General features: G+C 39.5%; 1 protein-coding gene across 5 annotated transcripts in view; it reads right to left on the bottom strand.

Moving 5' to 3' along the window:
- The window catches only part of EFCAB5 (EF-hand calcium binding domain 5), a 131,323-nt gene that overhangs the window by 37,940 nt on the left and 66,555 nt on the right, over positions 1-26,828 (bottom strand). For all 5 annotated transcript variants that reach the window (XM_058675956.1, XM_058675958.1, XM_058675957.1 and 2 more), the window contains 7 exons: positions 19,812-19,967; positions 10,055-10,154; positions 6,425-7,585; positions 4,580-4,657; positions 4,357-4,449; positions 2,531-2,745; positions 1,181-1,337 (listed from right to left, as the gene is read on the bottom strand). In XM_058675956.1, coding sequence (XP_058531939.1) covers positions 1,181-1,337; positions 2,531-2,745; positions 4,357-4,449; positions 4,580-4,657; positions 6,425-7,585; positions 10,055-10,154; positions 19,812-19,967 — 1,960 coding nt within the window. The remainder of the gene's footprint in view (positions 1-1,180; positions 1,338-2,530; positions 2,746-4,356; positions 4,450-4,579; positions 4,658-6,424; positions 7,586-10,054; positions 10,155-19,811; positions 19,968-26,828) is intronic.

Genomic DNA, 26,828 nt, shown 5'->3' with positions numbered 1-26,828 from the left:
ATATGGGATCCCGGGGCGTTGAAGGCGAGGACTTTAGCCGCTAGGCCACGCCGCTGGGCCCTGTTGGTTGTTTTTTTTTATCTTGTTGATTATTTCCTTTGCTGTGCAGATGCTTCTTAGTTTGATGTAGTCCCATGTGTTTATTTTGGTCTTGATTGGCTTTGCTTTTGATGATTTTTTTTAGGAAGTCAGTGCCTACAGCTATATCTTGCAGAGTGTTTCCAACGTTTTCTTCCAAAAGTTTGATGGTTTCTGGATGTAGATTTAGATCTTTTATCCATTTAGATTTGATCTTTGTGTATGGTGACAGGTGTGGGTCTGGTTTCTTATTTCTGCAGGCTATCAAACAATTGTCCCAACAGCATTTATTGAAGAGACCTTCCTTTTTCCCTGGATTGTTGTCTGTTTTCTTGTCGAAGATTATTTGACTATACCTGTGTACCTTCTGCTGCTTCTGTTCTACTCCATTGATCTTCCTCTCTCTTTGTACCAGTACCAGGCTACAGTTTGGATTCTTGTAACTTGGAATGAAGGTAGTTAGGCACACAGAAAGAATCTGGCCATATAGACTTGAAGTCTTGGATAAAGCATCTTTTTTAAAAAATATATTTATTTGAAAGAGTTACAGACAGAAAGGGAGGAAGGAGAGAGAGAGAGAGAGAGAGACAGAGAGAGAGACAGAGAGAGACAGAGACAGAGAGAACGAACTTTCATCTACTGGTTCACTCCTCAAATGGCTGAACAGAGCTGGGTCAGGCAGAAGCCAGGAGCCAGAAACTTCATCTGGGTTTCCCACATGGATGCAGGGGTCCAGGGACTGGGCCTATCTTCCACTTCTTTCCTAGATGCAGAGCATAGAGCTGGATTGGAAGTGGAGCAGCTGTGACTGAAACTGGCATCCACAACTGATGCTGGCATTGCAGATGGCAGGATATTATGCCACAGTGCCAACCTGGACAAAGCATTCGACAACATATTTTACTCATGACTGTGCTGAAAAATATATGAGGGTTCTCAATTTTCTCTATGTTTTGGTAACACTGTTATTTCTCTATTTTAAAAATTACACTATTACTAGTGAGTATGAAATAATATCTCACGATTTTAGAGTAGGTGATATATTCACTGTTGCATATCATAGTACTGGAAAACCTGAAGCTAAGTTGAATGTTTTATTTACCTTTCTTCATAGATTCTTTTTCCATTCCCTGCTTGTATGTATACAAGAGTTCATCAACTTCCTTTACATTCAGGAAGCCCGAGCCATCACTGTCCCACTTCTGAAAGAGGGCTTCTAGGAGAAGCCCCCGTCGGACTCGGAAAGCATTTTGTCTTACCTAGGATACAAATGGAAAATCAAAGCACAGAGGATATGGTGTTCATCATACCACTTGGAACTCTGTATTTATTCCAAAAAACTGTTCAGCACTTTGTGATTTTCTTGTTTCATTGATGAGTATTACCCACGTGTTCTAAAGCACTCATTTACTTTGAAGCTAAGTGTGATATTAATAGATGATGCAGTGAATAATTTTAAGGCCCTAAATATCATTTTCCCCTTTTCCCTCTAGACAAAGGTAACATCCTTTCCCGCCCCCCACCTTTATGCTCTCCTAATCCTCAGGAATTTCCTAAATTGGACACATTAACTTACGAAGGGTGCTATATCCTTAACAACTTGGATCATTTCTTTCCACTCCCTCTGTGTTTGTTCAGGAATGCGATAAACGCGTGAGGTACTCGGTCTGGGTTCTTAGTGGAATGTGTGTTGCAGTGCAAGGGAATAAATGGCTGTGTTCAAACAATAAAAAATGGATCTTTCAAAAAATTTATTTTTTGTTGAACATTGATTTGAGATTGATCTTATTTACCTTCTAGAATTTTTACTAGATTAATTCTATTTTATAGTTCATAATTAAATTAATGCCTAGATAGATTTCATGGCTTAAAAAAAAGAATATATGGGTAAGTAAAGGGAACTACAAATGATGAAGGAAAAGGATCATCAACTCAGGCTGATGGAATTACCCAATAATCTTGATGAAACTAACAGACATGTTTCAGACGAGAGAACAAATTATTCATAGATGGTAGTGTGTATACATTTATCTAACACCTATGTAAGTAGAAAATTCTTAGGAAATATGTATTACCTGGGTGCCAGTGAGTAAAAATACATACTCAGTTCAAAATCACACTCCTTGATATATGCTTACAGAACACAGATAATGCACGGGTAGCTCTTTGCACATACACCTGTATGCTCCTCAGAACTTGCCTGCCAAGCTTCACAGGAGGAAAAACAAAACCAGACAATAACACCCCCTACCAGAAGCAGTCGTTATTAAGAGAATGAATTCTCATGTTGGATCTTAGAACATTTACCAATAAAATGAAATATACTGGCTATGCTTGTGAAACGTAATTTTTTTTTTTTTAAAGAAAAGCCATACTAGGAGCAACTGTAGTAGAAACAGGTGTATTTTTTGGCAATAGTGACTTACTTGTTTCATTGGTGAATATTACCCACCTGTTCTAAAGCACTCATTTTCTCTTCTTTCCTCTCAACATAGCCCCTCTTAAAAAACGAGGCAAGGGTCTCGCTGACATTCAAGGAGGTATCCTCACCAACAAATGTCTCCAGGAGTTGCACAAACTGGAGCAGATTGAAGGAAACCGCAGTGAAGGCACTCCTACCTTTTACTTCCTTGTGAGACTGAATATTTCTTACAATTGAGTGTAGGTCTGTGAGGCAGGAAACAAATATCAAGCAGTTAAGTCAACAATTCTCTCAAATCCTAGGGAAAATAAATGGGTGTCTATCATAATAGTCAGCTGCTATTTTTGCCTGTCAGGAATGTTTGCTCCTTTTCTTCTTCAGGAAAACTTCTCTTCTCAGTTCAGACAAGTGAGGTTATATTAAGCCTTCCCACCCTTAAGCCACGTGTGACCATGTGACACAGGCCTGGCCAATAATTCATATACAACAACAATGTTAACCACTATGGGTCAATGGAAATTAGTTCTAGGGGAACTATTAGGAAAGAGTCATCCACGGTGTACTCTGATTGCTGAACTGGCAGGATGTGAACAGAAATGTTCTTGTGGACATTTTTGCCGCAATATGGAGAACAGGGATAAAAGGCAGACAGTATCCTGAAGCCAAGTTTGAGCTCCTGTGTCCAGTTTTTTAATGAAGCCAGCTACACTCTGGACTTTCCAGTAAATACTACCGCTAAACCTTTCCCTCCACAGTGTGGACTAATATGCTCATCTTCTGTCTGTTCATTCACTCTCCACATGGCTGCAATGGCTGGAGCTGAGCCCATCTGAAGCCAGGAACCTGGAGCCTCTTCCAGGTCTCCTCTGCAGGTGCAAGGTCCCAAGGCTTTGGGACATATTCAACTACTTTTCCAGGCCACAAGCAGGAAATTGGATGGGAAACGGGGCCACCAGGATTAAATTAGTGCCCATATGGGATGCTGGCAAGTGCTAGGCGAGGCCTTGAGCCACTAGGCTACCGCACTTGGCCCAGTTTGATTTATTCATTGATTCCTACATCATGCCCTTATGCTTTCTATATGAAACTTGATATGATTTTAAATGATCATCCATGCAAGTTTTTAAAATGATAAACAATGTTAAGTAAAGATTAGAAAGACAAATACAAGGTAGCAGGCCACAAAAGTATGACCAATGTCATACTTTTTCATCAGAATATTTTGAGAATAGAAAGTTTGTTACCTCGTCCAGTCTTAAAATGAGCACGCATAGCAAGAGATAATTCTTCATCGAATCATTGCTACTCATAGAATTTCAGTAAAACTTGGGCAATTTTTAGAATAATCATTAAGTACATGGTTTATCCAAAAGCCAAAAATTCCTATTTACTCTGTTGAATACATATTTCTTCACAAGTTTTCAAAGACAATATAGTTATATTTGTATAGGCATACAAGGAAGAAGAATAAATGGAATGATTTCTGCTGAATTCTATTTAATATCTGATTCCTTTTGTGTTTTGGAATCAGATATGTAAGGATTACATGTTTAAAGCAGCTGAAGAGCGACATGATGTCTAAAACATGTATACTAATGCTGTACGTTTGAAAGCAGATCATTCATCAATAGTATATGCTACCATCAATAGTATACCATCACCAGAAATATCCATCTATGTTTGCTCATTCTGTTACTGAATCTATGCAGAGATCCGTTAGCTCTTGGGGACAACTAATGGGGCTCACTCTCCGGGTGTGTCTTAGGTAAAGCCAGTCTTTATCGTGGAGTCCATGGCAAATTAAGTCCATCTATTGATCATCAGCTATATTTCCTAGTTTTGTTGTTAATATGTACCTGAGAACCTTGAGTTACCATAGATTATATTTGCCTGTTCCTCGTCTTCAAATTTGACATACTTCATTCCCCAGTTACACGTCAAAAATTCACCTGTAAAATATACATTCCAAAAGCACGATCAGGTTAACTTCATTTTCACAATGATTTTGTTCTAGAATATTAAGTAAAAGGATCTAATTAATTGAAAATTTAAAATTTAAGGGTTTAAATGAGGAGTTACCTGACCAGAGCTTTCCTTCTATTTTTGGGGATTTAGGCTCACAGGATTTGTCTTTCTGACTTTCCTTTCTTGCAGTTCCTAAGACGGATAAAAGAAAATCCCTGTGAATTGAACATTATATATTCTACTAGATGGTCTAACAAGTGAGAAATGCTTTGAACATAAAACACAAAAAACTTAAGTACTTTCCCATATATGCTGTGCCATAACAAAACACATTATGGTATTTAATAACTTTAATTTTTTTAAAGATTTCTTTTAATTTTATTGGAAAGTCAGATATACACAGAGGAGAAGAGACAGAGAAGAAGATCTGTTCATTTATTCACTCCCCAAGCGGCCACAACGCTGGAGCTGAGCCGATCTGAAGCCAGTAGCCTGGAACCTCTTCCAGGTCTCCCATGTGGGTACAGGGTCCCAAAGCTTTGGGCCGTTCTTGACTGCTTTCCCAGGCCACAAGCAGGGAGCTGGATGGGAAGTGGGGCCACTGGGATTAGAAGCGGTGTCCCAAATGGGATCCCGACATGTGCAAGCAAGGACTTTAGCTGCTAAGCTACCATGCTGGGCCCTTAACTTTAATTTTTAAGAGAAGTTCTGGATCCAAAGTTATTTGTCATATCTCAATACAACCATGCAACATGAGGGATAAATTTCCCATTCTCCCTTATAGCTAGATATAAATTTAGGTATGCCTAAACTTTGACCAATGATCTATGAGTAAAATATTTTAAATGCAAGATGCTTTCTGTGTTAAGTATGTCTTTCAGAAATTCTCCTAGAATATATACTCAACAGAAAAGCCAACATTTAAAGTTGAAATAGAATTGTAAGATGTGTTTTCTAAGATCAGACACTTAGGGCCCGGCTCAGTGGCCTAAGCAGCTAAAGTCCTTGCCTTGAACACGCAGGGATCCCATATGGGTGCTGGTTCTAATTCTGGCAGCCCCGCTTCCCATCCAGCTCCCTGCTTGTGGCCTGGCAAAGCAGTCAAGGACGGCCCAAAGCCTTGGGACCCTCACCTGCATGGGAGACCCAGAAGAGGTTCCGGGCTGCTGGTTTTGGATTGGCTCAGTTCCAGCACCAGCTGTTGCGGTCACTTGGGGAGTGAATCATCGGACGAAAGATCTTTCTGTCTCTCCTCCTCTCTGTATATATCTGACTTTGTAACAAAAATAAATAAATCTTTAAAAAATCAGATACTTAAAACAAAAGGGGTTCTTCTGTCATTTCAGATATCCTATCACAATACTTTTGTAAGGCCAACATGGTGGCTTAATAGGCTTTTGCTTTGCCTGCAAGTGCCAGCATCCCATACATGTGCTGGTTTGCATTCTGGCTTCTTCACTTCTGAGTCAGCTTCCTGGTTATGGCCTGGGAAGGTAGCTGAGGACGGCTCAATTCTTTGGGCTCCTGCACCCACATGGGAGACCCAGGAGAAGATCTTGATTCATGATTTCAGATCAACTCAGCTCTGTCCATTGTGGCCATTTGGGGTGTGAACCAGCAGATGGAAGACTTCTCTCCTCTCTGTAACTCCATCTTTCAAGTAAAAATAAAATAAAATATAAAATAAAATAAAATCTACTTATATATGCAGCATTACTAGATCTTTTCCTTGCAAATGGGATTTAATACAAAACGATTTCTAGGTAAATTGACATGGAGACATTGGTTCAGATTTAATTGATTGTTCAAGCTAGACTCATGTTGAATAGCAACATGTGCCTAAGGTTGACATGATCCTATAGGCTAGACAAGATTTTAATTTAAGTGAGAATTTCTGAAAAGATTCTAAAACCACAGCACAAAACAGGAGCTGATATTGTAACAGAGCTGCATGGCTACCTGAAATAGGATCTTTTCTACTTGATGTTGGAACTTGTTCTTGCATTTCAGACCTCACAGGTATGTAGTTCTCATATGATTGCTCCCAAGAACGCTTTTCCTGTAAAGGGATTTCAATGCGCACAGACGGAATGGTTGCCTTAGATTTTGTACTTTCTTTTATGTTAGTTCCTTTTCTTGGTTGTGAAGTTGGGCTTATGTCCTGTTGTTCTTCTGGAGTTGCTTCTCTGTAGGGTCCTTCATCTGATTCTTTGTGTGATCCTTGTATTATTGATTCTGTGTGTAATTCAGGTTCTGATAGCGCTTCTCTTTGTGATCCTTGTTCCTCTGTCGACCCTTCGTGTTGAACTTGCCCTGATATTGACTCTATTTGGGACTCTGATTCTGCAGTTGACTTTCTCTGGGAACCTGGTGTTGCAATTGATGCTCTGCGGGACCCTGGTTCTGCAGCTGATGCTCTGTGGGACCCTGGTTCTGCAGTTGACTCTTTACGCAGTTCTGGTTCTGTAGTTGGCATTCTTAACTGTGTTTGTTCTCCAATGGACTCTCTCTGGGACCCTGGTTCTGGACTTGACCCTCTGTGTGACTCTGGTTCTACCACTGACTCTCCGTGGTACCCTGGTTCTTCAACTGACACTTTATCTGGTTCTAGTTCTACTGAGGACTCTCTGTGTGATCCTTGCTCTGCAACCAAGGGTCTGTCTGGTCTTTGTCCTGCTATTGACCCTTTGTGTAGTTCTTGTTCTATATTAGACTCTCTTTGTGGGTCTTGTTCTATTAACTCTCTGCTTGATTCTGGTTCTGGAGTTGACTCTGAATAGATTCCTTCTTCTGCTGCTGATTCCCTGTACAGTTCTGGTTCTGTAGTTGGATCTCTGCTTTGTTCTTCAGTTGAGACTCTGTGTGATCCTTCTTCAGCAGTTGTTCCTTTCTGCTGTTCTGGTGGGTTGAACAATGGTGCTGATTCTACCTGTTCATTGGGCATATGCTTCTCTTCTGAATTTTCTAACAATTTACTTTGGCTTTTGCTGTCATTTCTTTCAGAAAGTGATGCATTCATCTCTAAGAGCACTTTGTCAAAGTCTTCATAAATGTGCTTCTGATTATCCATGTCTCCCCAGAACTCAGGCAGGACTATCTCTTCAAATTCAATGAATGGCCCTAAAACAGAAAGCAAAACATTTACCCAAGCAAAGGATGATAAAATACAGAATCAGAGCTATTAAACTAGTACAAAAACTAAATTCAGTGATTAGAGCTCATTCTTCTCTAAAGGCATGGCTTTTCAAATGAATGTGTTTCTTTCTCTATGCCTTGGCTTGCATGGCCAAAACAAATATAATTTATTTTTCCACCTTTGTTTTTCTCACAAAGAACTGAGCACAGGAATGGGGAAAAGGACACACCTTACATTTCCAATATCTTTTCAGTATAGAAGAGCAAATCAAGATCCATGACCATCTTTTATTCATTTTTTTTATTAAATTTATTCATTAATTACATTGTGTTGTAATTACATAGAATCTGGGATTCTCCCCCCACCCTCCCCCCATGGTGGGTTCCTCCACCTTGTTGCATAACCATAGCTCAAGTTCAGTTGAAATTAATGAAAAAAAAAAAAAAAGAAATCGCATTTATTTTTAACATGTTGACTGCTCAATACCATGTCACTTAATTCCATAACGATGTTAATTGTTGCAGATGGTATGTTAGTGCTTTTATTTGACCGGGATGATACTCTGCTGTCTCTGCCCTCAGACCAGAGAGGGTCTACCCAATAAGTAGTTGGACTTGACTGGACTATAAGATGTTGGACTCTATGCTTGGCATATTCATGTTGTTTTAAAAAAGCTCACTTTTTTCTACCTTCCTCTTTCTCTCTCTTTCTTATTCATTACTCAACTACTTTCCTCTTAAACTTGTGCAGACAGCTGCTTCAGAATTCTAGGGAAATACAAGACAGGATTCACCAGAATGCCACTGTTAAAAAACAACAACAGGAGTGGGCCTCTGGCACACTACTCCTGAGCTTGCTGCTTGGGATGCCTACATCCCAGATCTAAGTCCCTGGGTTTGCATCCCAGTTCTTTTTATAAAAAGATTTAAAAGTTATTATTATTATTAACAAATTCAATATAGTTTGTAGATATAATTCTAAGAATATAATGATAGTCTCTTCCTTCCTTCCCACCATCTTTCTTTTTTTCCTTTCTCTTTCGGTTACATAATTTTAAATTTACATTATGTAAACAGGCTTAACATCTCTCTGAAAAAGAAGTTTAACAAGTAAAAAACAAAAAGACCTTAGTTTTAGTGGAAATATAGACAGTGGCTATATGCAATAATTGAATGAAAATATGAACATTTTACCTACATACAGTAAATTTTGGGATCATCACAAATTATTATAACCATACTAGTATAACATTCTTCTTTTTCTGCCCAAAGATTTATTTACTTTACTTGACAGAGTTACAGAGACTTTCTCCATATCCTCATAAGTTTTTGACTCTGTTTGTGTTTTGGATTTCAGCCATTTATATGGGAGCGAGGTGATATCTCATTCTGTGTTTGATTTGCGTTTCCCCGATGGCCATTTGTATTTTTTGAGATCCTTTGCCCATCTGTTATCCATGTTGGTTGTTTTTTAAAGTTAAGTTTTTTAAGTTGCTAAATCCCCACATTACAAGCCTGGGATCCTGACTGTTCTGCTCCCATCCAGCTCCTTGCTTGTGGCCTGGGAAAGCAGTAAAGGACGGCCCAAAGCCTTGGAACCCTGCACCCATGTAGGAGACCTGGAGGAAGTTCCTGGCTCCTGGCTTCAGATCTTCTCAGTTCTGGCCATTGTGGCCATTTGGAGGGTGAACCAGCAGATGGAGGATCCTTCTCTCTCTCTCTCTCTCTCTCTCTCTCTCTCTCTCTCCTTCTCTCTGTAAATCTGACTTTCCAATAAAAAGCAATAAATCTTTTTTTTAAAGAAGGAAACAGTTTTCTTAGATATTTTAATATTTTAGTTAGCATTGAAAGTGGAATTACCATTACCAAGTTAATTTCCAGAAAGAAACATTACATGACTTCACATGTGGATTCTGAAAACAAAAAAATAACTGATCTTGTACAATGCTGGGCACCAGAGACTGGGGAAGGACTTGGTGTGGGACAGCTGAGGGAAAGTTGATTAATGTGTACTTGGCTATACAGCTAGATAAGAGTAAGAAGTCTGGGGTTCTTGCACAGTAGCGTGACTTTAGATAATGGTAATGTAATGTACATTTCTTATATCTTTAATGTAATATACAATTCTTATATCTGTAAATATTTTTTAATTTAGAAAATCAAAACAAAAGCAAGTTTCAAAACATACTGATTATTATCAAAGCACTTCCACTCAAATGATTTTAAAACTGAGTTCTGATATGACAATCTTGAGTACTGTACTTCAGTGAAAAATGGATCTGGTTTTGACAAGCAGTGATTTTGTGGGGAAATGAATAACTAGCTAACAGCTACAGCCATCATGCTGTAAGGGAGATGATAGATGGAAGGAGTCCTTGGCAGTAGAATGATTTTGCATTATCCCATCAGTGTACTCTGTCACTCCAATTTGGACATACTCTGAGTGGCACTTACATTGTCTTGGGTTTCGGAGTAAACTCCTAAGCATCCGTGGACTTTGGTCATAGAACATTTCCAGCAAGGCCAGTGTTCTCTGCCGATCCAAAATTCCTACCTAAGCAAACAATCTGTAATTAGTTACTGCAGGGGACTTTTATATAGATGGAACATGGTTTATTCAACTTCTATCACAACAGCCACTAACATGATATAAACATCAGCATTAAGAAAGTAATGAAATTAGAAAAGTGGTCATCTTGTCTTTAGGCTTATACTTCTTCATTCCGTCTCATGGCAAAATGCCTTAAACATAGATGTTCACTAAATATTTGTTGTTCTTGATTTATTCATTGCTAAACTAAATGTATATAATGTCCAATTCTTATCTAACCTGACCTATTACCTGAAACAATTAACTACTCCTTTCATGTTCTTTTCTGAATTATTTTTAAACCTTTTTTTACACCAATTTACCTTAAAAGTATCCTTTCTAACTTTCTTTTTAAAGATTTATTTATTGTTATTTGAAAGGCAGATTTACAGAGAGGAGAGACAGAGACAAAGATCTTCTATTTGCTGGGTCAATTCCCAAATGCCTGCAACTGCTGGAGCTGAGCCAATCCAGAGCCAGGAGTCAAGAACTTCTGGATCTCTCACATGGCTGTAGGGTCCCAAGCACTTGGGCCATTTTCCACTGCCTTCTCAGGCCATAAACAGGTAGGTAGATCGGAAGTGGAGCAGCTGGGACACAAACTGGTACCCACATAGGATGCTGGCACCAGAGATGCAACCTACTATGTATGGCACCAGCTCCAAATATTTTTTTTTTTAATTATTATGAGGAAAAATTTATGAGGAGAAAGCAAAAATGGTAAAACTCAAATCTATGTTCCTAACACTCAGAAATGGCTGTTAACATTTGTGTCTATACTTTAGGGCCCAGCGGCATGGCCTAGCGGCTAAAGTCCTCGCCTTGAAAGCCCCGGGATCCCATATGGGCGCCGGTTCTAATCCCGGCAGCTCCACTTCCCATCCAGCTCCCTGCTTGTGGCCTGGGAAAGCAGTTGAGGACGGCCCAATGCATTGGGACCCTGCACCCGTGTGGGAGACCTGGAGGAGGTTCCAGGTTCCCGGCTTCGGATCGGTGCGCATCGGCCCATTGCGGCTCACTTGGGGAGTGAATCATCGGAGGGAAGCTCTTCCTCTCTGTCTCTCCTCTTCTCTGTATATCTGATTTTGTAATGAAATAAATAAATCTTTAAAAAAAAAAAAACATTGTGTATATACTTTAAAAAATAACTGATGATTCACTCATAAAATTGCTTTTATTTACTCAACACTGAATTTCAGGCATAAAAAAACTTTTATTCTTTTTACCTGTTATATGCCATTAACTAATATAAACACATTACATTAGAAAATATATATTTATTTTAAATAGTAACAGAGGGTCTGGCGCAGCAGCTCAATTGGCTAATCCTCTCCCTTGAAAGCACTGGGATTCCATATGGGTGCCAGTTTGTGTCCCACCTGCTCTACTTCCCATCCAGCTCCCTGCTTGTGGCCTGGGAAAGCAGTGGAGGATGGTCCAAGTGCTTGGGACCCGCCATCCACATTGGAGACCGGTAAGAAGCTCCTGGCTTCAGATTGACTCAGCTCTGGCCATTGTGGCCATTTGGGGAGTGAACCAGCAGATGGAAGATCCTTCTCTCTGTCTCTCCTTCTCTCTGTAAATCTGCCTCTCCTAATATACATATATACATATATATATACACACACACTTTCATATAATATATACACTTTTATATTATATACTCTTATGTTACATATACTTTATATAATATATATACTTTTATATTATATATATATATATATATATATATGTTTACTTTTAAAAAAGTGACAGAGAAGGAAAGAGAAGAAGAAAGGGGGGGTAGAATAAAGGGCAAGAGGGAGAGAACCTTCCATCCCCCTAATTTATTCCCCAGATGGCTACGATAGCCTGGGTTGGGCCAGGGCGAAGTCAGGAGACTGAAATTCCATGCAGGTTCCTCATATGGACAGCAGGGACCCTAACATTTTGGAGTTCTTCTCTTGTTTTCCCAAGACATATTAGCAGGAAGTTGGATCAGAAACAACAGCCAGAACACAAACTGGCCATCTAAAATGGGATGCTGGCACCATAAGCTACTCAGCTCAGTGTGCCATAATACCAGTTCCCATAATTTATTTAACATTGTTCCAGTGATGGACATTTATACTATGTGTGGCATTGCGATCCCAAAATAATGTTACATTGAACATTCTTATATACATCGTGTATATCTGCAACATTTCTCTGACTAAATAAATTAAATCACTGGATTTTATACAGAGAAAGTTTTTGATAAAATATAACTCTTTTCATGATAAAAACCTCAAGAGAATTGATAAAGGAAACATTCCACAACACGATCAAGGCAATATATGATAAACCCAGAGCCAGCATCATATTGAATGGGGAAAAGTTGGAAGCATTACTACTAAGATCTAGACCCAGACAAGGATGTCCATTTTCACCATTGCTATTCAATATAGTTAAGAAAATTTTAGCCAGAGCCATCAGAAAAGAAAAAAGAAATCAAATGATTACCTGATTCTATATATTGGGGAATCAAATGATTCCATCAGAGATTATTAGAACTCATAAGAGACTTCAGTAAATTTGTAGCATATAAAATCAACACACAAACAATCAATAGTCTTTGTGTATATAAACACAGATTCAGTGAGATCCTGATCAAAATACCAAAGATAGTCTTCTCAGAACTAGAAAAATATACTAAAATTCATGTGGAAACACAAGAGACCCTGAAGAGTTAAAGCAATATTAAACAACACAAACAAAGCTGGAGGTATCACCACAGATTTCAAGACATACTAAATGGCAGTCATAAACAAAACAGCCTGGTACTGTCACAAAAATAGACCTGAAGACCAATGGAACAGAATAGAAATCCCAGAAATTAATCTACACAACTACGACAAACTAATTTTTGACCAACAAGCTAAAAGCTATGTCTGGAGAAAATAGTCTCCAACAAAGCATGCTGCCAAAACTAAATCTACACATGCAGAAGCATGAAACAAGGCCTCTACATCTGATACAAAAATTAGCTTAAATGGATCAAGGATTTAGCTCTATAACCTCAAACTATAACATGACTGGAGAAAAACATCAGAGAAACTCTAACATACTGACATAGGCAAAGACTTCTTAAAAAAGACCCCAGATGGGCCTGGCAGTGTGGCCTAGCGGCTAAAGTCCTCACCTTCAATGCCCCGGGATCCCATATGGGCGCCGGTTCTAATCCCGGCAGCTCCACTTCCCATCCAGCTCCCTGCTTGTGGCCTGGGAAAGCAGTTGAGGACGGCCCAATGCATTGGGACCCTGTACCCACGTGGGAGACCCGGAAGAGGTTCCAGGTTCCCGGCTTTGGATCGGTGCGCATCGGCCCGTTGCGGCTCACTTGGGGAGTGAATCATCGGAGGGAAGCTCTTCCTCTCTGTCTCTCCTCCTCTCTGTATATCTGGCTGTAATAAAATGAATAAATCTTTAAAAAAAAAAAAGACCCCAGATGCACAGACAATAAAACTAAAACCAAGCAAATGTGATTACAGCAAGTTACTGCAATGGCCCCTGCTTGTTTATTTTTAAAGACTCCAGAGGCCAGCTCTCGGGTATGGCAGGATAAGCTGCCACCTGCAGTGGCAGCAGCCAGTATCGCATATTGCCACTAGTTCAAGTTCTAGCTTCTCCACTTTTCAACTCCTTGTTAATGTGCCTGGCGAAACAGAAGATGATTCAAGTGTTTGGGGCCCTAACATCCATGTGGGAGAGTCGAGTGAAGTTTCTAGCTCCTGGCTTTAGCATGGACCAGTCCTGGCTATTGTAGCCATTTGAGGAGTGAACTAGTATCACTATGATTGAGTTTGCCATCTTGCCATTTGTTTCTTACTTGTCTCATTTATTTTTTGGTTCTTTTAACCGATAGCGGTTAAAGTTCTCACCTTGAACGTTCTGGGATCCCATATGGGTGCTGGTTCTAATCAAGGCAGCCCCACTTCCCACCCAGCTCCCTGCCTGTAGCCTGGAAATGCAGTCGAGGATGGCCCAAGGCCTTGGGACCCTGTGCCCACGTGGGAGACCTGGAAGAAGCTCCTGGCTCCTGGCTTTGGATTGGTTCAACTCCAACCATTGCGGCCACTTGGGGAGCGAACTATCGGATGGAAGACCTTCCTCTCTGTCTTTCCTCCTCTCTGTAGATCTGACTTTTCAATAAAAAAAAAATAAATCTCTTTACAAAAGATTTATTTATTTTTAAAGTTTTTTTAATTGGAAAGGTAGATTTTACAGGGAGAAGGAGAGACAGAGGGAAAGATCTTCCACTTGATGGTTCACTCCACAAATGGTTGATGAGGTTTGGATAGTTTCTGTTGCTATGCACTCATACTTACTTTATCTTTTCCTGTGCACTGTCTAATCTGATGTCAACTCCCCATAGTAAAATTTTAATTGTACATATAGTAGTTCTTTATTACCTCTTAAAGTTCATTTGGGACATGACTGGCCCAAACATGAACTAGTATATGGCGCTGTGGAATACTACCATGAACACTTACAAGAACATCATTTCTCAATAAAGCAAGACCTCTGGTTTTTCTTATAGAATTCTTTGAATACAGCTTAATACTGATCTTTCATGTTCTGTTATTAATTAAACAAATCTCTCACACAGACTTATAGCTTTCAGAAACCTTTAAGGGTGACAGACTCTGAGCTTCCTTCCAATAGTGCTGTTTTGCTGTGATGTCTGTACGTATGTCAACATGCCAATCTGCTTTTTGTCATTGATTATCTAGCAAAAATTGAATCATATTTTACATATTTCTCTATGTTTAATAACAATGCATAAAATTCTTCTAAGTCAACTGCTATAGATCTAGTCTACCTTTTTTCTATATTTACCATGTCATGAGATATTTATATATCACAAAGCTGAACTTGTTTTTTTTTTTATTATTATTTTTTTTATTACAAAGTCAGATATACTGACAGGAGGAGAGACAGAGAGGAAGTGGAGCTGCTGGGATTAGAACCAGCGGCCATATGGGATCAAGGCGAGGACCTTAGCCACTAGGCCACGCTGCTGAGCCCACAAAGCTGAACTTGTAATGGTAAAATGAATAACTATATTTTCATGATAACTTGGGGACAAATAGTGGCAGGGTGAAAATAATTTAAAAATATAATTTAAAAATAAATAATATTCTTGTTGATAGATTAAATATTTCCTAATCTTCTCTTTTTTCTCCTCCTCACTCTGTCTCACTTATAAATATTTCAAGAATAATACTGATTTTTAAAAGCATATTGCTATTTTTATTACTATGGGATAAAATTTCAGAAGTGGGTTCACTTTGTTAAAAATATATGTATTTTGGAGGTGGGCATTTGGCCTTGTTGTTAAATGCTTGCATCTCATATAAGAGGGCCTGGGTTCAGTGTTCTGCTTTTGGCTCCTCACTCCCATTCCACGACGATGAGCCCCCTGGCACACAGCAGTGCTGGCTCAAGTGATTGTTTTTCCGCCACCATGGGGGAGAAGCAAGACCCTAAAACAAGACCCTGGTTCCCAGCTTTGGCCAGGCCCTGTTCTGTTCATTCAAGGCATCTGGGGAATGATTTAGCAGATGGGAGCTCTCTTTTTGCTCTCTCTTTGCCTTTCAAAGAAATTTTAGATATGTATTTTAAACGTGAGGGTACTTCAAAATGTTCACAGAAAATACACATTAGGAGGGAAAAATATACATTTCAAAGAATTACTCATAAAATTCTGCACATTTTTCCATATACTTTTTAAAAAATACTCTTAGCTACATCTAAGCTGCTTTCTGATTGCCATTATAATACACTTTTGTTGTTGTTATCACCATATTTTTAAAAAGATTCATTTATTTGGAGGGCAGAGGTATATAGAGAGGAAGAGAGAGACACACAGAGAGATTTTTCGTGTGTTGGTTTACTCTCTAAAAGGCTGTAACAACCAGGACTGGGTGAGACTGAAGTCAGGAGACTGGAACTCCATCTGGGTGTCAAGAGTCAAAGTACTTAGACTATATTCTGGTGCCTTCTCAGGCATGTTAGTAAAGAGCTGGATCAGAAGTAAGCCACGTGGGACTTGAGCCGGTTGTCATACAAGATGCAAGCATCATACAAGTGGCTCCGTGACTCACTGTGCTGTGATGATATTAGCCCCAACCAGACATTTTTTTTTGAGAAAAGTTTTATCCTCTATTCCTTTAAAATGCTCTTGTGTATCTGTTACATATACAGCGATTCTATGAACTGTATGTTCACATACCTTGCCCATTTTCCTTTGGGTGTGTTTATTCCCCCTCTTTTTCATCATTAAGGGGGTGTATTTGGTGCCAGCCAGAGTGCTTGCTGACTCCAACTGTGGTATCCGTAATTCATCCCAGTGAATCACTTGGAGGTTTTGTTTTTGTGTTTGCTGCCTATGTCCATGGTTCTCCTGCTCTAGCCCCAAGTCTTCCTAGCAGTGTTTTCAGAATGTTTATTATGTCTGCACATCCATTACATTTGCCCACCTCCCCGACTTCACACACGAGTGCTTAGGCACACTCATCCCCTTCCTCTGACCACAGGAGTGTATGTGTGGACCCTCAGGTCCCTCTGCCTGGCCTCCCCTCCTGCAGCTGTGACACCTCCTCAAATTTAGTGACACTAAAGATTCAGGACTTCTCTACAAAGCTTGCAGTCTCTGAGCTATGTAGAGGAAGTAAGTGCCTACTACTCTCAAATTTCTCCACAAAATGTTCAAGATTTCCCAGAGTGACTATGGTGCTGCTCTTAACCTCCAACAGTTGCCGGAGTCCATGGATGGGGAACAGGTACCAACCGTGACTTAGGGACCCAGACAAACTGTAACTTTTAGTTGTATCCTCTCCAGCCTCCTTCTCCTATCAACTTTCCTAGTTTTCCAATGATAGAAAGCTGCTTTGTTATTGCATTTTGTATTCTTCCTTTCTATATTTTTATTTATCCTTTCTCAAGAGCCTGGGGTTTTCAAATGAAAACTCTTATCGCATTCTGGTTAAAAATATTCATTGAGAAGTAGTCACAGGATGTGGTTAAGAACTTGCATTTTCTAACGTATCAGTCATTCATTACCATGTCAATTAACTCCATAATGTTGTAAACTGTTATCGATATTATGTTATGGCTTTTAATTGGTCGGGACGATATTCTGCCAGCTCTGCTTTTAGACCAGAGATGGTCTCCCCAAGAAACTGTTGAGTTTATCTGGACAATAAGATGCTGGACTCTATGCACGGTACATGCTTGTAATGAGAGAAGCATGACTGGATTTGAACTATAATACTGCAACAAGGTGGAGTAACCCACCATGGTGGGAGGGTAACGGGGAGGGGTTAAGGGAACCTCAGAGCCTATGAAACGATGTCATAAAATGAAATGCAATTAAAAAACAGTTATATTGTTTTAAAACTAAAAAATAAAATATTCATTGAGAAATTCAGTTAACTTATTGATTGTAGATATTATCTATCTTCCTTCTAAGGTCAGCTTAAAACTATAGCATGAATGTTAGGCAGAAAAGCAAAGAGCACAAATCTCAGTTAATTCCTTCTAAGACTGTCCCAGCATGTTTGTTGCGGCACACGAGTTACACTAGCTAACAGAAAACAGGTGTCCTCTAGACATTCTACCACTAGTGAGCTCTTTTCTCTTTTCTTAAGATTTTTTTCATTTTTATTTGAAACTCAGATTTACAGAGAGAAGGAGAGACAGAGAAAAAGATCTTCCAACTGCTGGTTCACTCCCCAAGTGGCTGCAACAGCCAATCTGAATCCAGGAGCCTGGATTTTCTTTCAAGTTTTCCACGTGGGTGTAGGGTCTTGAGTATTTGGGCCGTTCTCCAATGCTTTCCCAGGCTACAAGCAAGGAGCTGGATGGCAAGTGGATTAGCCAGGACACGAACTGGCACCTATATGGGATCCTGGCACACGTAAGGCAAGGATTTAGCCACTAGGCTACTGTGCCGGGCCAACCAATGAATTCTTGAATCCCTCGTCTCCCAAGTATATGTTTAAAAAGCAATATTCAAGGAGGACTACCTGAAAGGCATATAGATATTTCAGAGTTTATAGAATATCATCCCGAGTTAAGCCAACTTAGCAATGATCCGAGAGCCTACTCTGCAATATTTTGATTGCTTTAACTAATTGCCTTTTCTGAACTGCAGTTAAGTATGGTCTTATTTGCCAGCACTTAAGGTGATTATAAGAAACTGCCCAAACAGGTATTGTTTCACGATTTACATGTCCATCATTTTAAGTGATGTTCACTTTATCATGTAGATCTCTTTCTTAAAAGATCTATTTTTATAGATCTTTAAAAAAGATATATCTCCATATAGATATACGGAGAGGAGAGAGACAGAGAGGAAGGGCTTCAGTTCATTGATTCACTCCCCAAGCGGCCGCAACAGCTGGAGCTGAGCCAATCTGAAGCCAGGAGCCCAGAGCCTCTTTCACATCTCGCACACAGGTTCAGGGTCCCAAGGCTTTGGGCCATCCTCCACTGCATTCCCAGGCCACAAGCAGGGAGCTGGATGGGACGTGGGGCCACCGAGATTAGAACCGGCTCCCATACAGGATCTCGGTGGGTGTGAGGAGAGGACTTTAGCCACTAGGCTACAGCACCTGGCCCTCATGTAGAGCTTTTAAATGACTTCCTGTAGGAGAAACTCCTGGATATTCTTTAAACCCAAAATTTCTGCGCATCTCCTTAGAACCATTCTAAATTTATTTTTTTTAAAAAAAGATTTATTTGTTTTTATTGGAAAGGCAGATTTACAGGAAGAAGAGACAGAGAAAAAGATCTTCTATCTGCTGGTTCACTCCCCAAGTGGAGCTTCCTCTTGTGGCCTGGGAAAGCAATAGAGGACGGCCCAAAGTCTTAGCATCCTGCACCTATGTAGGAGACCCAGAAGAGGCTCCTGGCTCCTGGCTTTGCATTGGCTTAGCCCTGGCTATTGTAGCCATTTGGGGTGTGAATCAGTGGATCAGTGGAATGGAAGATCTTTCTCTCTGCCTCTCTTTTCTTTCCAAGAAAACTAATTTTTTTGAAAAATGGAAATATTTTCAGGGCCATAATTGTACCACCTGCAACACTGAAAACTCACATGGGCATGTAAATCCTAGTTGCTCTATTTCCAATGCAGCTCCCTGCTAACTGTCCTAAGTTGACCTCTTCCACCCTTTGGGAATCCCAGATGAAGCTAAAGGCTTGGTGCAGTGATGGCTGTTGTGGCTATCTGAGAAGTAAAACAGCATGGGGAAGATCTCTCTGCCTCTTTCTCTGTAACACTGACTTTCAAAAAAATAAATTTATTCTTTTGAAGAAATAAATTATAAATCCTAAAATACAGTGCCACTAATGGTGTGGTCTGCAGGGTATCAGTTTGTATTGAGAAAATCACCACAGTTAAAAATAGCATTTCGAAAATTTTACAGTAGCTTGAGAAAGCACATGACAGTAAATGCTATTGAATCTAGTTAAAAAGGTGGATTCTATTTTGTATGTCATTTCTCCACCTGCTGAAATCCATTCTCACTGAGAGTCAGTGCAGCAGGGATTCATTACAACACATTTTTTGAGAGCAACGTTCCAAGAGTCTTGACCTACCTTCCCTCGATCGCAGTACAGGAAGAGCTCTGCAAATATCTGTCTCCGCATGTCGGCTTTTATGACCTCTCTGAATTCATCTGCACAGTGGCAAAGGTGTTTAAGCAGTTCTTCAAACATTTCACTTTTAAAGTCTGCAATGTGTGAGGAGATGTACTATAGAAAAAAAAGGAAAGATGATAAATAATTAACTTAAAACTGTATACTTTGTTTTGCATTTTTCCCAATAATTCAGCCCAGGAGCATGCATTAGATGGTCTGCAAAATGTTTCTATATCGTCTGCTTAGTATTTAAAGTATTTTCATGCTGGTTCTGCTCTATAGGCTGTGCTGTAGAGAGATGTGACCATGTAGACCCAATATTATACATCACTGGAACTAGATATTTTTAGAGCAATTTCCCTGAGATCATATCAGCATTATAGATGGCAGACTTATGAAACAGCACTACACTTAAAATAGTGCCTATAAACTGAAAACTAGATGTAGTTTTTCTGTGCATAGTACATTTAGAAGGATGTGTATTCCGAGACTGGCTACCTTTAATAATTGCAGTGTAAAGAGATGGAGTATGGGTGGTTGTCTTCTGATATTGCAGAGGATTTGTGTCTGTGATTTTTCTGTTGTGAAAGTGTGGGGCCTGTAAACATCTATGCTCTTGGGCTCTAGCTCATGATCCATATTGATTAGATTCCCAGAAGTGGAACTGTACACATAGAAGGCAAATGCATCTGTGTAACTGTGCAGGCTTGATGCCAGTTTTGCATCATTTTGCCTTTGCACTACTAATGTGGGAGTGACTATTGCTTCTCATCTTCACTGTATGTGTTGTTGTCTGGGTTTTTGCCAGTTTTTTTGAAGAGATTCAAAGGAAACCACGGAGATACTTATGAAAATGAAAGGACCAAGTCAATAATAACTTTGAGTGTAAATTAATGACACTCTCCAATTAAGAGATACAGACTAGCTGAATGGACTACAAAACAAAAGCCAGCAATATGCCTACTACAAGAAACACATCTCACTAATAGACACACTTAGACTGAAAGTAAAAGGATGGAAAAGGATATTCTATATAAACAGAAACAAAAAACCAAGCAAGAACAGTAATAGTCATATCAGACAAAATAGACTTTAAAACAACAACAACAAAAAAAACGATTGAAGAGACAAAGTGATTATATAATGATCATGGTATCAATTCAGCAGTAAGATGTGGCCATAATAAATGTATGTGCATCCAAAACCAGGGTGCTAATAAAATAATACAATTATAGCTCTAAAACAGTAATAACGGCAGATCCAACACCTCATTTTCGTCAAGAGATTAACCAGACCAAACAACAACAACAAACAACAGAAACAATCAACACTAAAGACTTAATTGATAATTACTGAACACTTATCCTAGAGCTGCAGAATTCAGTTGTTTCTTCAGTGCATAGAACATGAACAAGTCTCAACAGATTTTTAAAAATTGAAATCATGTCATATACGTTTTCTGACTGTAGAGAATGAAGCAGAAAATTAACAATAAAAAGAAACTAAAAATATACAAACACTTGGATACTAATCATCATGGTCCTGAATGAACAGTAGGTCACAGAAGAAATTACAAGAGAAATCAAACATTGTTTGAAACAAATGAAAATGACAACACAAAATATAAAATAGCAAAAGTATTTTGGGGTACAGCAAAAGCAGTGTTATGAGGAAAGTTTATGGCAATTAGTACCCACATCAAAAAACTTCAAAGGCATCAAAAAGTGATCTAACAATGAATCTAAGTATGAAAACCAAGAAGAAGCAAAAAATGAAACTAGTAGAAAGAAATAAATAATAAAAATTAGGAAGAAATAAAATACAAATTAAAAGAAGTATACAGAGATCTGTGAAATAAAGAGCTGGTTTTTGGGAAAATAAACCAAATGGGTAAAGCATTTGCCCAATTAAGAAAAAAAGGCAGATGACCCAAATCAATAAAATCAGAGAAAAGGAGAGATGTTACAACTGATACCACAACAATACAAATGTTATATGGCAAAAAATAGGAAAACTTAAAAGAAACAGATCCCTGAATGCATATATAATTAACCAAAATTGAGGCACAAAAATATGGGAAACCTGAATAAGACCAATAAATACAGTTGAGACAAAATCAGCAATAATGAGCCTTCCAGCAAGGAAAACTCCAGGACTGGACTCATTGACGAACTCTACAAAACTTTTAAAAATTGAGATCTATTTATTTTCATTGGAAAGACAGATTTACAGAGAGAAAGAGAAACAGAAAGAAAGATCTTCCACCCCTGGTTCACTCCCCAATTGGCTTCAAAGGCTATAGCTGAGCCAATATGAAGCCAAGAGACAGGAACCTCTTCTAAGTCTCCTCAACAGGCGCAGGGTCCCAAGGACTTAGGTCCTCCAATGTCACAAGCAGGGAGCTGGTTGGAAAGTGGAGCAGCCAGGACATGAACCAGTGTCCATATGGGATCCTAGTGGTTGGAGGTAGAGGATTAGCCAATTAAGCCATTGTGCCAACCCCTCTACCACACCTTTAAGAAAGAATTAACCCCAATTTTTAAACTATTCAAAACAATTGAAAGGGTAGCATCTCTTCCAAGCTCATTCTATAACGCCAGCATTACCTTCATTCAAAACCAGAGAAAGACATAACAACAAAAAAATAGAACGAGAGACCAACTTTCCTGATTAACATAGTTTAAAAAAATCCTAAACCAAATGCTAGGAAATAGAATTCAACAACACATCAAAAAGATTGTCCATACAAAGTGGGACTTGTCCCAGAGAAGCAGGGATAGTTCAACATATACAAATCAACAAATATGATACATCACATCAGCAAATCAAAGGATAAATGGCACATGATTATCTTGGGCCCAGCACAGTAGCCTAGTGGCTAGGGTCCTCACCTTGCGTGCTCCAGGATTCCACATAAACACTAGTTTGTGTCCCGGTGACCCTGCTTCCCATCCAGCTCCCTGCTTGTGGCCTGGGAAAGCAGTAGAGGATAAACCAAAACCTTGGGACCCTGCACCTGAATGGGAGACCCAGAGGAGGATCTGGCTCCTGGCTTCAAATTGACTCAGCCATTGCCTCTGACCATTGCGACCACTTGGGTCAGCAGATGGAGGATCTTTCTGTCTCTCCTTCTCTCTGTATACCTGACTTTCCAATAAAAAAACTTTAACCCCCCCAAACCATATGATTATCTCAATAGATGCAGAGAAAGCATTTAATAAACATAATACCTTTTCATGATAAAAAAAAACTTAGAAAATTTAGGTTAGAAGGAACATACCTCTACACAATCAAGCAATATAGGATAAACACACAATCAGCACATTGAATGTGAAAAAGCTGAAGTTTTCCAGGTCCACTAGAATCCAGATCCAGGCACAACTATTATTCAGTGTAGCTCTGGAAGCTCTAAACCAGTCATTTCCCAAGAAAAATAAATCAAAAGAACAAGAAATTAAAATGATACAAGCTTGAGAAAATGAAGCCAAATTATCCCTGTTTTCAGATGACATGTATCTTTATAAGGGAACCAAAAGACTCTACCAAGAGATTACTGGAACTCGGGAGAGAATTTGGCAAAGTTGCCAGATGTAAAATTAATACACAAAAATCAATAGCATTTCTTATACATCAACAATACTATGGCTGAAAAAGAATTTATAAAACCAGTTCCATTTACAAGAGTCACAATAAAAACATACCTTGGGAAAAATTAAACCAAGGTAGTGGAAGACATTTACAGTGAAAATTATAAAACATTAAGGAGATAGAGAAAACACACCACAAAATGAGAAAAAACTTCCATGTCAGTGGATTTGAAGATTTAATAGCACCCAAATGTTCATATTACCCAAAACAATTTACCAATTAACTGTGGTTTCAATCAAACTGCCACGGACATTCTCAGATCTAAAACATATATATATCCTAGGGCCTGGTGTGATAGTCCTCACCTTGCACACACTAGGATCCCATAAGGGTGCCGGTTCATGTCCCGGTTGCTCTGTTTCTCTTCCAGCTCCCTGCTTGTGGCCTTGGAAAGCAATAGTGGATGACCCAAAGCCTTGGGACCTTCTACCCACAAAGGAGACCCAGAAGAAGCTCCCGTTTCCTGGCCTCAGATCACTTCAGCTCAGCTGTGACCACTGTGGCCACTTGGGGAGTGAATCAGCAGATGGATCTTTCTGTCTCTTCTAATCCCTGTAGATCTGTCTTTCCAATTTAAACAAATAAATCTTTTTTTAAAAAGCCCCATCCTAACTATCATAAAATTTGCATAAAAACACAAAATACCCTGAATAGCCAAAGCAGTCTTAAACAATAAAAACAAAGCTGATATCAGCTGTCAACAATATCAGATTTCAAGACATGCTACAAGTTTGTTACAGTCAAACTAATCTGATACTGGCAAAAAAAAAAAATAGACATGTGGACCAATGGAATTATACACAAACCTCAGAAATTAATTCTAATACCTGCAATCAACTAATCTTTGACAAATGTGCTAGAATCACTCCAGAAGGAAAAGACAGTATCATCAATAAGTGATGTTGGGAAAATTGGATATCCATATGCAGAAGTAAAACTAATGTCTCTGCCTCACAACCTATAAAAAAAAATCAACACACAGTTAACATAGGCAAAATGCCAAAAGACAGGCTTAGGCAAAGACTTCGAGGTAATAAAGCTAAAACAGACAAATGGGATTAATCAAACTAAGAAGCTTCTGCACAGTAAGGGTAACAACAAAGTGAAGAAACAATTGAAAAGGAAAAAAATTTGCAGAATATACATCTAATAAAAGATTAATATGAGAACATACAAGTTCAAGAAACTCAACAATCATAACAAGAAACAATCCAGTCAAGAAACAGGTAAAGATCATGAATAAGTATTTTTTTAAAAAAAGATTTGTTTTTATTGAAAAGACATCAGATTTGCAGAGAGGAGGAGAGACAGAAGGATCTTTCATCCACTGGTAGGGGCCGCAACGGCCAGAGCTGAGTTGATATAAAACCAGGAGCCTGGAGCTTCTTCTAGGTCTCTGACACGTGTGTAAGATCCCAAGGCTTTGGGCTGTCCTTGACTGCTTTCCCAGGCCAGGAGCAGGGAGCTGGAAGGAAGTGCAGGGAGCTGGAAGGAAGTGGAGCAACCAGGATATGAAAAGGTGCTCAAATGGGATCCCAGCAGTTGTAAGGTGAGGACTTTAGACACTAGACTACCACACCGGGACCGAATAATGCAAAGAAAACTACAATCAGGTATCTCCTTACTCCAGTTATAATGGCTATCATCTGAAAAATTAAAACATAACAAATAATGGTGAAGATTCAGAGAAAGATATGACATACTGTTGGTAGGAATGTGAACTGGTACAATCATACGGAAGACAGTTTAGAGATTTCTCAGAAAACTAAAATTAGATCTTCCATATGAACCAGTTATCGCACTCACGGGAATATACCCAAAGGAAATGAAATAAACATATGAAAAAGCTTTTGCACTCTCACGTTAATAACAGCTCAATCCACAATAACAAAGACAGGAAATCAACCCAGATGTCCATCAAATTATGATTGGATAAAAATGCGTTTTTTTATATATATATTCCATTGCACATGTATTTGTATATGCATGTATATAAATGCAATATTACTCAACTATAAAAAGAATGAAATCCTGTCTTTTTAACAATAATAATTTTGTTTTTGATGATGTTTACATAATGGAAAGGGATGTATGCTCATGAGGACCATTGATTTGGGTGGGAAGAGTCAGGGAATGGGGGAAACTGCCTCCAATCTGCTTTTTTCTCCCTGTATCTGGGGAAAGTGGAAAGAGAAGGTGAGAGGGCTGCTCCTAGCACTCCAACTGCATCAGTCCCCGGGAATGGGTGATGGCCACCCGATGTCATCCCAGGACCCTAGTTGTGGAGCATGTTCTGAGGATACTGCTTAAGTGGTTTCGATAATTCTGAGATGTTGCTGATGTCATTGCTCTAAGGTTGAGGAAATCCTTCCAAGACCCACTTGCTGACATAGTCCACTTTAGAGTCTTGTTTTGCCCAGATACTCGCTGTCAAATCTTGATTGGGAGAGTTGTCCAATTTGTTCTGTCTTCCGTGGTACTATGTGTCTTCTGCTGACCCCAAAGAAGTGGTAGTCATGTTCCATGAGCATCTGGGCATGTCATCCACTGCACAGACCTTAGGTTCTGACACATGCACTCCATGATCCTGTGATTTTCCCCGTGGTTGGAATTCTGAGACCAGTGATCCAGTTGGAGGGTCCCCAGAGAAATCTCACCAGAGGTGACCCCCAATCTGACTCCTGGGTATGCCAGTCCATGCGAGATCCAGCTCAGTCCATCATCCACAGCAACCTACACACATAGTGGTGGTGATAGTCGCCTGGTCAGTGCTGTCCCCAGCCTCATCTCAAATGTAAACCAATGGATGCTGCAGCACAGCTAAACTCTATCCATCACATACTCGGCCTTCACACACACCAGCAGGAACTGTAGCCTAGTCACAGAGACCCCCAATAATCGCTACCAGGTCTGCCCCAGCCCCAGTTCCTGCACATGCCAGTATGTGCAGCAAGACTGGTCCAGTGTGCTGCATTCCATTTGGCTCTTGTACACATCAATGGGTGTTGGAGCCTAGCTCAGCCCAACCGATCCTGCTGACCAGACCACACTCATGCTGGCAGGTGCAACTGCTTGTCCAGCTAGGCCTGCCCCCAGCCCTGGTTCTCATGCTCACCAGTGCAAACTGCAACAAAAGAAAGCAAACAAGGATTATTGTGCTTAGTTAAATAAGCCAGACCCCAAAAATGTAAATATCACGTTTTCTATGATTTGTTGTAGTTTATAGAGTACAAAAATACACTGATCATGGGTGAAACTGATGTCATCTCAATAGATTATTGTTCATAGCCATTATCTACATTTCTGCTGAATACTATTCTTTTTCTT

Source organism: Ochotona princeps, chromosome 17 (assembly GCF_030435755.1).
Source record: "Ochotona princeps isolate mOchPri1 chromosome 17, mOchPri1.hap1, whole genome shotgun sequence".
Classification (NCBI taxonomy): domain Eukaryota; kingdom Metazoa; phylum Chordata; class Mammalia; order Lagomorpha; family Ochotonidae; genus Ochotona; species Ochotona princeps.
The sequence above is the reverse complement of the archived record's forward strand: the minus strand, read 5'-3'. Positions and strand labels throughout refer to the sequence as shown.